The sequence below is a fragment of the Panthera leo genome, chromosome E2 (assembly GCF_018350215.1).
Source record: "Panthera leo isolate Ple1 chromosome E2, P.leo_Ple1_pat1.1, whole genome shotgun sequence".
Lineage (NCBI taxonomy): Eukaryota > Metazoa > Chordata > Mammalia > Carnivora > Felidae > Panthera > Panthera leo.
The window spans coordinates 49,603,432-49,614,825 of NC_056693.1; the positions used below are offsets into that span (position 1 = coordinate 49,603,432).

Here is an 11,394-nt window from a genome sequence, read left to right on the forward strand (position 1 = left end):
ATTCGAGGGGCGCCTGGGTGGCTTGGTCGGTTAAGCGTCCGACTTCGGCTCAGGTCACGATCTCGCGGTCGGTGGGTTCGAGCCCCGCGTCGGGCTCTGTGCTGACAGCTCAGAGCCTGGAGCCTGTTTCAGATTCTGTGTCTCCCTCTCTCTGTGACCCTCCCCCGTTCATGCTCTGTCTCCCTCTGTCTCAAAAATAAATAAACGTTAAAAAAAAAAAAATTAAAAAAAAAAAAAAGGACTATTCGAGGAACAAAAAAGTTATTCAAATGTAAAAATATGAAAGGAAAAAATACAGGAGTTGAAGATACTGAGAATTTCCCATGAAGTGGAAAAAAGTCAAGGGTTAGAAAATAAGTCAAGGGATAAAAATTAGAGGGCCAGTACAGAAGATCTAACATAGGATTCAACATCTGAATAATGAGTTTTCCAAAAAATGACAGAAAATGAAGAAAGGAGAATACCTCCCCCCAAAAGTTCCAGAGGCCAAACACAATCGATGAAAACAGACTCCTACCAAGTTATAGCGCTGTGAAATATCAGAAAAATCAGGAACAAAGACAAGGTTCTATCAGCTTCTAGAGATAAAGAGATCTTACATACATGAGCAGAAATCAGCAAAACAAACTTCTTAATAGAAACGCTGGAAGTTAGAAAGCAATAAAGCAGCTCCTTTAACATTCTAATGGAAAGCTATCATTATAAATCCTAGAATTATTATTATAAAACAGAATTCTATACCAAACAAGCACCAATTAGGCCTTAGGGTAACATCATTATTTTTAGAAATACTGTTTTCATACCTTGAATGTCTACTATGCATCATCCGTGCTCAAGTAGTTGAGGATTTATTCTCATTTCGGTGGAACATGCTAAGGAAAAAAAGACAACACAGGACCCAAGAAACGGAATCCAACAGAAACGGGAGATAGATGAATGGAACACCCAGAGGGGTGATGGTGACAAGGATACTAGGTTTAAAGTGGTAAAACCAAGGCAAGGCGGAAGTCAGAAGGCAAAGACAGGACCTCAAGATGAAAGTAAAAGATTATTTAATGAATCAAATTACCTTGAGAGATGATTTTTATACAATTCTGAAAATTTAGGGTCAAATTAATAGGAAGGACATAGACACCTAAGCAACAGCAAAATGGCAATTATTAACTCCACAGAAAGCAAGTAGTGTAGGAAAAGCAATCACAGGATCTATCACCTGGTTCAGAGCTGAACCTGGGGTTGTTCACAGTCAGTACAAAAATGTAAACATGGAATACTGATCTAACCAAAATTAGACATGGTAACAACGGCAGGCTGGGGAGTTGGGGAGGGCCTGATGGTGGAAGGGTGTGTGTTGGGAATGAGGGGGAAGAAGTAAGAGGGTATTAAAATAAGACCTACCGCGCCTGGGTGAAGCCCGCACACAATGAAAATACCAAATTAAAAACTGGAAAGCAGTTTCTTCCGCGGGGGAATGAAGCGGGATGAAGGGGTGATGGCAACCGTTAGTTTTCTAGACAGGCCTTTTAGAAATATTGGACTATGTTTATGTGGATGCACAACTTTCATTAAAACGAAAACTAGCTTTCAGATAACCTCTCTGGCCATCACAAGACCAATGTTGGTGGACAAGAATGGAAACGGAATGGGGCAAACCAGTTGGGAAGCTATGCCTTAATCCTAGCGAAGAACGGCAGTTCGGTGGCAGTGAGTGAGATTGGCGAGGAAGCGGTCAGAAAAACGATTTTCCACGTAGACACAACAGCACTTATTGACTGCTTGAACCAGGAGAGAAAGTAAGGATGGATGAGTCCTAAGGGTTTTGTTTGATCGGAGCGACTGTGTGGGTAGATCCTTTCCATGAGATGGGACAGTCTGAGGGAAGGCGCAGGATGGGGAAGGGGTAGGTTCGAATGACCCCTTTAAGTTTGACAAACCTACGCCAAAAAGAGGAAGGCGGGGGGAGGGGGGGGAGCTGAAAAGAGAGTAACAGGTATACGTCGCAAAAGGACAAAATGCATCATACGTGAACTTCCTAATAACTAGATCCCATGCGAGGGCAGAGAGTAGACAGATTTATCTTGGATGCGGTGCCGGCTGGCAAGACCCTCGGGACGAAAAGTCTGACGACAACATCCTACGCTCACACTGCCTTTCACGGGAGTTCAGTACCAGCGCGGTGCGGGTACCGACAGCCACCGCCAGCGTCCCCAGATCAGGGTGGTGCTCACGTGCCGGTTCCCGCGCTCCGGGAAGGGGCGGAGGCTCGAGCCAGGCCGCGGGCAGTGGCAGTGCGAGACGCCCACGTGCACGCGTCTCGGACCCGCACCACCGCGCGCAGAAAGCACGCGGGCGAGGATGCGGGGCTCGCGCGGTGGGGACGCTCGAGACCGGCGCCACCGGGGGCCCCGGGCCACGCACGCCGGACCAAACACGCCTCACGTGAAGCGCGGGGCGGGGCAAGCCTCCTCTCGCCTGCGGCCCAAACGCTCACCCGACGGCACGTAGTCTTCGTCCTCCTCTGAGGTGGAGAAGTCTTCGGAATCGAATTCCTCCATGTTGCTGCTGCACCGGGCGGACGAAGCCACAGGACCGCAGCAGCTGCCCCCAACGGCAAAGCTCTAGGGAGAGACCATAGAGCTGCGGTGGGGGAGCCGGCGGCTGGGGCGGCCCCCACAACGTGTGCGCGTGCGCAAAAAGGGCTACGTATTCCAAACGCGACACTTCCGGGCCAATGCCTAGCGCCTGGCGCTGCTGTAGTGGTTGACGGAGCACAGGCTCCGCGTGGAAGCGGTGCCTGATGGAACTTGTAGTCTCCAGCGCTGTCAGGACGCTTTGATTTAATAAATGTGCTTAAACAAAATTATATGTCTGTGGGAATACAGTTGACGTTCGTTATTTACAGCTTGGTATTTTCGAATCGCTTACTTGCTTAAACTTACTGTACCCCCAAAATCAATATTCGCGGTGCTTTCTGGGGTTATTCGCGGACATGCGCAGAGGATGAAAAGCTGGAGTCAACCAGCGGTGCGGTGTACTAGCAGAGGTTGAGCAAGGCAGACAATGGGCTTTCTTGCTTCATCTCTCATGCTGTAAATAATTGTCCTATTTGCAGTCTATTTGGTGCCACGTTTTTTGCGTTTCCGTGCTTTTTGTTGGTGATTTTGCTGTTAAAAATGACCCCCAAGCGTAGTGGTGAAGTGGTGCCTAGTGCTCCTAAGCGCAAGAAGGCTGTCATGTGCCTTATGGAGAAAATACGTGTGCTAGATAAGCTGCGTTCAGGCATGAGTTGTAGTGCTGTTGGCCGTGAGTTCAATGTTAATGAATCAACAATCCGGTACATCAAGAAAAAGGAAAAGGAAATTCGCCGATCTGTACGTGAGGCTGCTCCGGAAAGTGCTAAAGTAACGTCTATAGTGCGTGAGGAAGCTATGGAAAAGATGGAAAAGCGGCTAAATTTGTGGATTCATGAGATGACAACCGATAAAAAAGGCGTGGTGGACAGCATTGTCGTGAGGCTGAAAGCCAAAGAAATTTACGGTCATGTAACCCAAGGCCAGAAAAACGTTAAACCTTTCTCCGCCAGCGCTGGCTGGCTTGCACGTTTCAAAAGGCGATATGGTGTGAACAATGTTAAACTTGCAGGTGAGGCAAGTTCTGCAGATCGGGAGGCTGCAGAAGAATTTAAAAAACATTTACTGAGTGTTATACAGGACAAAGGATACGTGGAAGAGCAGGTTTTCAACGCTGATGAGACTGGCTTATTTTACAAGGACGTTGGCAAAAGAACCTATATAACACAAATGGCCTGCAAAGCCCCTGGCTTTAAATCATTCCAAGACTATGCAACCTTGCTGTTGTGCACTAATGCCAAGGGCGACTTCAAGTGCAAACCTCTAATGGTATACAGAGCCCAGAATCCACAAGCACTTAAAGGGAAAAGCGTCAACCATATGCCTGTCCATTGGAGATGGAACAAAAAAGCGTGGATGACATCCAGCTGGTTCCACAACTGCTTCGTACCAGAAGTTGAATGCTATCTCCAGGGCAGAAACCTTGCCTTCAAGGTTTTATTAATTTTGGATAACGCCCCAGTCCATTGCTGTGAAGAACTCAAAAATGCCCACCCCAACGTAGAAGTTCTTTTCATGCCCCCAAACACTACATCTCTCATCCAACCCCTGGATCAGGGTATAATAAAAGCTTTCAAGGCACACTATACCAGGGAGCTTTATAGCAAGGGTTTCCAGGCTCTCGAATCCAACAAGGAAACTACCATGATGGACTATTGGAAGTCAGTTACCATACGTAACGTTATCGATTATGTTGGGACAGCCTGGGGCAGCATCAAACAAGCTACTATCAATACCTGTTGGAAAAATGTTTGGCCAGACTGTGTGCAAAATTTCGAAGGCTTTGAAGGTGTTGCAGAAAGCATAAAGAACAGTGTCGAAAACATAATGCATATCGCACGGCAAATAAGTGGAGAAGGCTTTGACGACATGAAGGAGGAAGATGTGGAGGAAATTTTGGCAGAGAAGGCAGTAGAACCCACCAACGAAGACCTGGACGAGATGGCAAAACAAGGCATTGGGGTCGGCAGTGATGAGGACGGCAATGAGAGTCAGCCTAGGACTTCAAGAATTGACCCTCTTACAGCGGCCAAAATATCAGAATGGAATTCTGCCTTGGAAAGGATTTTCAATGACATGATAGAGTGTGACCCTATGCTTGATCGCAGCCTCAAATTTAAGCGCCTCACTTCCACAGCATTTGCCCCTTATGCCGAGATGCTTAAAGATTTGAGGCAAAAAGCTAAGCAGACAAGGCTGACCCAACTTTTCGAGCCAGTTTGGGAGGGAAAATTGCCGACTCCGTCAACAAGTCACGAGAGGCAAACTCCTGAGGTTGAACTGCCAAATGTTGACATGCTTCCCTCTTCCTCTTCTGCAGAATAAACTCCACCTACCTCACCCGTGGTTATCGTGGGGCAAGCCAAGGTCAAGAGGTTTAACCACACTGTGTGCTGTAGCATCACACATCCTGCAGTTCCATCAACAGTAAGATTTTAGTTAATGTTTTAATGAAATCTCTAACGTTTTCCAGACTCTATTTGCATTACTGTGAAATATACAGTATGTGTTGGCGTACTCTGTGTTTATGTGAATATTGTTGTATGTTATACTGTGTGTTTGCTACATGTACTACATATGATTACTGCATGTGTGTGTCTGACTGAGGAAAAGAGTTAAGTAATACAATCTCAGTATTGTAGAGGATGTTATACAAAAATGCTGTAATTGAAACCGTGTTTTATTATATAAAAACACTGCACATAATTATTGTAAGAAAGATGTATTAAATAAGGTGTTCTTGAACAGAAACACACATGAAACAAGATTATGTATTGATCAGTTGACAAAAAAGATTGTGACCGGAGACTAACAGGAACCCAACCCTGTACTGCTAACTGAATGTGCACGATGACTTTATAAACATAACTACTGTGAACGAGAATCAACAGAATCCTAGAATTCAGACAACACCCACATGCATCCTTCAAGTTAATCCACATGGAAGTATGGCCACCTATGGTCTCTATCATTTTATCAGATTAAAAATATTTCTTAATTAGAATCCAATTATGGGAAGCAGTAATCAGAAACAAATACACAGGAGACAGCAACAATTAACATCCTTTTGTTCAGGTTTAGGGTTTTTCTCAGATGAAAATTGCTCTTCATTGTTACTCTATACTAGTCTGGGTTTGAGTCACCCAGTCCTAGAGTTAATCTAAGAAATAGATGAACACACCTGTGATTAAAAGGACATTATGGTGAATGGGTGACAGGCATTAAGGAGGGCACTTTTCGGGATGAGCTCTGGGTGTCATATCTAAGAGATGAATCACTCACTGGGTTCTACTCCTGAAGCCAAGACCACACTGTACGTTAACTAGCTTGAAAATAAAAAAAAAAATAAATAAAATAAATGTTAAAAAGGGGCACTGTGGTGGCACTATAGCAGCAAACTTTTAAAAACAGCCTAATTGGGGACACCTGGGTGCCTCAGTCAGTTAAGTGTCCAACTTCAGCTCAGGTCATGATCCCGTGGTTCATGGGTTCCAGCCCTGCATCGGGCTCTGTGCTGACATCTCAGAGCCTAGCCTGCTTCAGATTCTGTGTTTCCCCCTCTCCCTGCCCCTCCCACACTTGTGCGCGCGCGCTCTCTCTCTCTCTCTCTCACTCGCTCTCAAAAATAAAATAAAACATTACAAATAAATAAATAAAAACAGTTAATTGAAACATAATTCACAGACCATAAAATGTACCCATCTAAAGTACACAGTTCAGGGGTGCCTGGCTGGCTCAGTTGGTAGAGCATGTGGCTCTTGATCTTGGGGTTGTGAGGTCAAGCCCCATGTTGGGTGTAGAGATTGCCTAAATAAATAAACTTTAAAGTGCACAACTCAATAGTTCTGGTAAATTCAGACTTGTGCAGCCATCACATAAAAAAATGAGCCTCTGACCCATTTCTCCCCAATCCCCAGCCTCAGGCTAATCTGTCTCTATAAACTTGCCTATTCTGGACTTTTCATGTAAATGGTATTATACAACATGTGGTCTTTTGTAACTGTCTCCTTTCACTTAACACATCTTCGGAGGTAATTTCTCTTTGGGATGTACCTGTGGAATTGCTTGATCATATAGAAATCATATGCTTTACCTTTCGGGGAACCGCCAGATTGCTTCCCAAAGCAGCTGTGCCATTTTATAACCTCAGCAACAATGCCTGAAGGTTCCAGTTTCTGCACACCTTGCCAAACCCCTTGTCTTTTTTATTAAAGCCATCCTAGTGGGTGTGAAGTGGCATTTCATTGTAGTTTTTATTTGTACTTCCCTGATGACTGATATTAAACATCTTTTCATGTCTTTATTGGCCATGATATATGTTCTTCAGAGAATGTCTATTCAGATCTTTTGCCCATTTTAAAACCAGGTCATTTGTCTTTTTATTTATTTTTTTAACATTTATTTATTGTTGACAGAGAGAGACAGAGCACGAGCAGGGGAGGGGAGGGGCAGACAGAGGGAGACACAGAATCCGAAGCAGGCTCCCGGCTCCGAGCCGTCAGCACAGAGCCAGACGCGGGGCTTGAACCCACGAACCACGAGATCATGACCTGAGCCGAAGTCGGACACTTAGCCCACTGAGCCACCCAGGTGCCCCATCATTTGTCTTTTTATTATTGAGTTTTAAGAGTTCTTTATATATTCTAAATAGCCGTCTCTTATAAACCATAGGACTTGAATAATTCCTTCTATTCTGTGGCGTGTCTTTCTACACCCTTGATGGCAGCCTTTGAAGCATAACATTTTTAAATTTTGACCAAGTCCAATTTATTTTTCTCTGGTCCCTTGTGCTTTTGGGGTTCTATCTAAGAAGGCTTTGCCTAACTCAAGATCACAAAACATACTCTCGTTTTCTTCTGAGCTTTATAGTGTTAGTTCTTACATTCGGGTCTGTGCTTTAGGTAGATCGTCCTTATGGGAGGATAAGAGAAAAGTAGATGTGAAATTAGGACCCAGGATTTGGGAGTTTACCATGCCAGCCTCTTTCCTTGGACACTGTAAATGGACCCTGCAGTGACAAACTGGGATGTAGCCTTTTGCCCCTGGGGAAAAGGATGCGTTAGAATTCTCCAACACACTCTCCCCCAGCATCATCTCATTTCTCCCAGTCTCTTTGCAGCTCACTGTCACTCCATGCATTTGTTCAAATTCACAGTTTCCAGCCACTTTAAGGATAATCAGGGTAGGAGCTACTTTCCATTATTTCAAATAGTTTAACAGAGCCCAAATCCAGCTCAAAGGCATGCATCGTTTGACCTGAAAAGCATTTTATGTGAATTCAAGTTTGTTGCAAGCACTTAAAAATTGAGATGTCAACCTAGATTTCCAACTTCCCCTGAAAAACTGGAAAATCTGGACATACTGGGCTCAAAATCCCATAAAGTAAGGGACTAAGTAATGGTTGGCCCCTTTAGACAGGGCTCTCCAGTTGGCCAGAGTACAAACTCCCTAGAAGATTCCTGGTTCATTATTACTGTGTTGTCTTAGCAAGAGTTTATGGGGTCCTCTCTACCATACTCAGCACCTTTATTTTTTTATTTTTGAGAGAGAGACAGAGTGTGAGCAGGGGAGGGGCAGAGAGAGAGGGAGACACAGAATCCGAAGCAGGCTCCAGGCTCTGAGCTGTCAGCACAGAGCCTGACGTGGGGCTCAAACCCGTGAGCTGTGAGATCAAGACATGAGCCGAAGTCAGATGCTCAACCAGGTGCCCCCATACTCAGCACCTTCAGCCCCTCCTCTTCTACAGTCTCTTTCCATTGTCCAATCTTGGGTTATCACCTTTTGAAAACTGAAGACAAGCTCCTCCTCTTAGGTCCTGGATACATACAGTCTTGGGGGCTTCTGGCCAAACTCTGCATGTAGAGTTATCCTGGGGTGCTAAATATTGTTCTGTACCTTGATCTGAGTGGTATTCAGCATAAATGTGTGAACACATACACGTTCATCAAGCTACACATTTGAGATTTGTGCACTTTACCGTATATTATGCTTCAATAAAAACTACAGAGACATGGTGGATGGGCAGTCTACTGCCAGACATTGTCTGTCTACAATGCCAGGAACTACAGTGGTCACCTTGTGCCCATGATGTAAGCTACTCAAAGAGGCCGATCCAATTTGCTGAAAATGGCAGAACAGAAAAAGACAATGTCAATGAAGAGTACTAAACCAATGTTGGGAGCCTCTCGTCACGAGAATTTACTGTTGAAATATTTCTTTTTCATACATCTTATCAGCTTTTGCCCATGCCAGTGTGGTTTCATACAAAAAGCTCCAGTTGATAAGATCTAGCCCACAAAGTGCAGTTAAGAGGACTCAAGATTACATAGTAAGTACAGTTTAATCACACCTTTGAACAAGAATTTTACCATAAATTAGTAAGACGTTGAACGTAAAAGGAATACAGCCAAACATATCTTAAGTAGTAAGTTATTTAAAACTCCCTAAATTTAAGTCAGACGTTACTGCAAGATTCAGTTCATTGGCCACTGAATATAGAAATAATAGTCCCAGTTCACAGAACTGAAATTCTTTATTGATAAACATTTATACCAGAATTAGAAATGTCAGTAGAAAAATAAAATTTAAATAATTTTCTATTGTACAAAGATTTGATCATTTGGACTGCAGCAGTTGGTGAAATAATCTAATACAAAAGCTAAGCTGATTTTAGTGACAACCAGCCTAACTAATGCACGAAACAGAAATGCATACACACCACACTTCCTGCCTGGGGCTGGCTGATGGCGACCAGCCTCACCTCCCAGGAAACGGTTTCTTAGGGAAGGTCGATATGCACTGCAGTTGTAGTAAGAACTTAATACACACCAGAGCAGTCAGAAAGGACACTGAAACCGAAAGCCAACATACAATTCCAAATTTAAAAAACATGGGGTGCCTGGATGGCTCAGTCGGTTAAGCAGCTGCCTTCAGCTCAGGTCATGATCTCACAGTTTGGGAGTTCGAGCCCCAAATCAGGCTCTGTACTGACAGCTCGGAGCCTGGAGCCTGCTTCAGATTCTGTCTCCCTCTCTCTCTGTCCCTCCCCCACTCACGCTCTGTCTTTCTCTCTCTCTCTCTCAGAAATAAATAAAACATTAAAAAAAAATTAGAAAACATAAGGAATGGCTTAATGATTTGCATCAACTTTTTCTCACTGGTTTAGACATTTCCAGTAAACGTTTTGCTGCAAAATTTAAAAATGAGTTAAGAGCACAAAGAGACATCCTTCTTGTGGAATATTCATTGCGATTTGCACATGGACTTAAGTTTTCGTGAAATGCCTCCCCCACCCCGGCCAAGCCCCCGTATTAAAGAATCCAGCTTTTATGACTGGGAGCTGCCTCCTTCCCCTGCATAAAAAATACTATAAAAAAAAAAAAAAGTGGATATCTAGCTGGGAAGGGGTGTTTGCACAGCCTCTAAGAAAGCCAGTTGTTGGCAAAAATTCTACAAACCTATATATGGTAAAATAAAATGTTCAGCACAAATGCCAGTATTTTTCCATGAGTGACCACCCCCAAATAATTGTGTATTTGAGACAAGAAATTAAAAAAAAAAATCCAAAAAAGAACAGACATTCTTTATCATCCAAATAGTTTTTCCTTAAAAACATCTCAAGCTACAAAGCTCAATCTATATAAAGGTCTATAGAAATTTATTCACAGTAGAATGTTCACATATGGGGATGGATGAAATATTCAGTAATTTAAAGATATAGTTTATATTTGAAGTTTTAAAAAAGCAGATCATCAAAATATGGCAAACAAACAAACAAACAAACAAAGATGGGAACAAAAACACCTTTCAAAATGCACTAACTTTTGTGTCTTGGCTCTAAAAGAAAAATAACCAAATATTTAAATCATCTATCAGTATGTTCAAAAATTAGTATTCAGGAAGAGGGGCCTACCAACCATAGGCCCACGTGTTTAACTTGTGAAATTCTATCCAAAATGTTTTAGGGGAGAATTCTAATAAGAGGTATATTTCAAGAGAGATGATTAAAATAATTTTCTACAATAAAGGATATAATGTCCCCACTTTTTCTTTTTTTTTAGAGTTTATCTTGAGAGAGCAGGGAGGAGAGGGAGGAGGGAGAGGAGGAGGGGGGAGAGAGAGAGAAAGAGAGAGAGAAAGAGAGAGAGAGAGAGAGAGAGAGAGAGAGAATCCCAAGCAGGCTCCGTGAGGAGCCCAAAGCAGGGCTTGAACCCAGAAACCGTGAGATGATGACCTGAGTCAACATCAAGAGTCAGACACTCAACCGACTGAGCCACTCAGGCACCCCTGTCCCCAAGTGTCTTAAATTGAAGGGCTACTTTGCAAAAATCACAGCTCCTTGAACTGGAAAAAGGAGTCTTATTTATAGGGCACCAGGCTGGCTCAGCCAGTGGAGCAAGCAACTCTTGATCTTAGGGTTGTGAGTTTGAGCCCCATGTTGGGGCTCAATTTTTAAGTAGAGATTACTTAAAAATACAATCTCTTAAAAAAAAAAAAAAGGCTACATTTGCCTGAAAGAAAGATTTGAGCATTGGAAAGAAAACTTGGGGAATGTATAAAAACATTTGCTGGCATTCCAAGTCTTCTTGTAATTTTCCACCTAGTCTGAATATATGTCACTGTAATTTTGATAACTGGTCTAATGGCCTATTAGTTAGAAGGAAATCTCCAGTTAATTTTGTGACCTCTTTGTAATTTTTCCTCTTTGACTTTCCCTGATAAGTTCATCTTCCAGGCTATTTTTAATCAGAAGCTGGAGGGCATA

The 11,394-nt window shown here is 43.3% G+C and overlaps 2 protein-coding genes across 4 annotated transcripts in view; one reads left to right on the plus strand and one right to left on the minus strand.

Moving 5' to 3' along the window:
* CFDP1 (craniofacial development protein 1) overlaps positions 1-2,656 on the minus strand; it is a 119,429-nt gene extending 116,773 nt beyond the window's left edge. For all 3 annotated transcript variants that reach the window (XM_042918162.1, XM_042918161.1, XM_042918160.1), the window contains exon 1: positions 2,492-2,656. In XM_042918162.1, the coding sequence (XP_042774096.1) occupies positions 2,492-2,555 (64 nt within the window). In that variant the 5' untranslated portion in view covers positions 2,556-2,656. The remainder of the gene's footprint in view (positions 1-2,491) is intronic.
* A 517-nt stretch (positions 2,657-3,173) lies between these two features.
* Positions 3,174-4,955, plus strand: LOC122207749 (tigger transposable element-derived protein 1-like). Its single transcript, XM_042917919.1, has one exon. The coding sequence runs from the start codon at positions 3,174-3,176 to the stop codon at positions 4,953-4,955; it is 1,782 nt and encodes a 593-aa protein (XP_042773853.1).
* Positions 4,956-11,394: the final 6,439 nt, after the last annotated feature.

Bases quoted from the DNA above. Each gene is read 5' to 3' on its own strand.
- LOC122207749 (XM_042917919.1), top strand. From the start codon at position 3,174: ATGACCCCCAAGCGTAGTGGTGAAGTGGTGCCTAGTGCTCCTAAGCGC.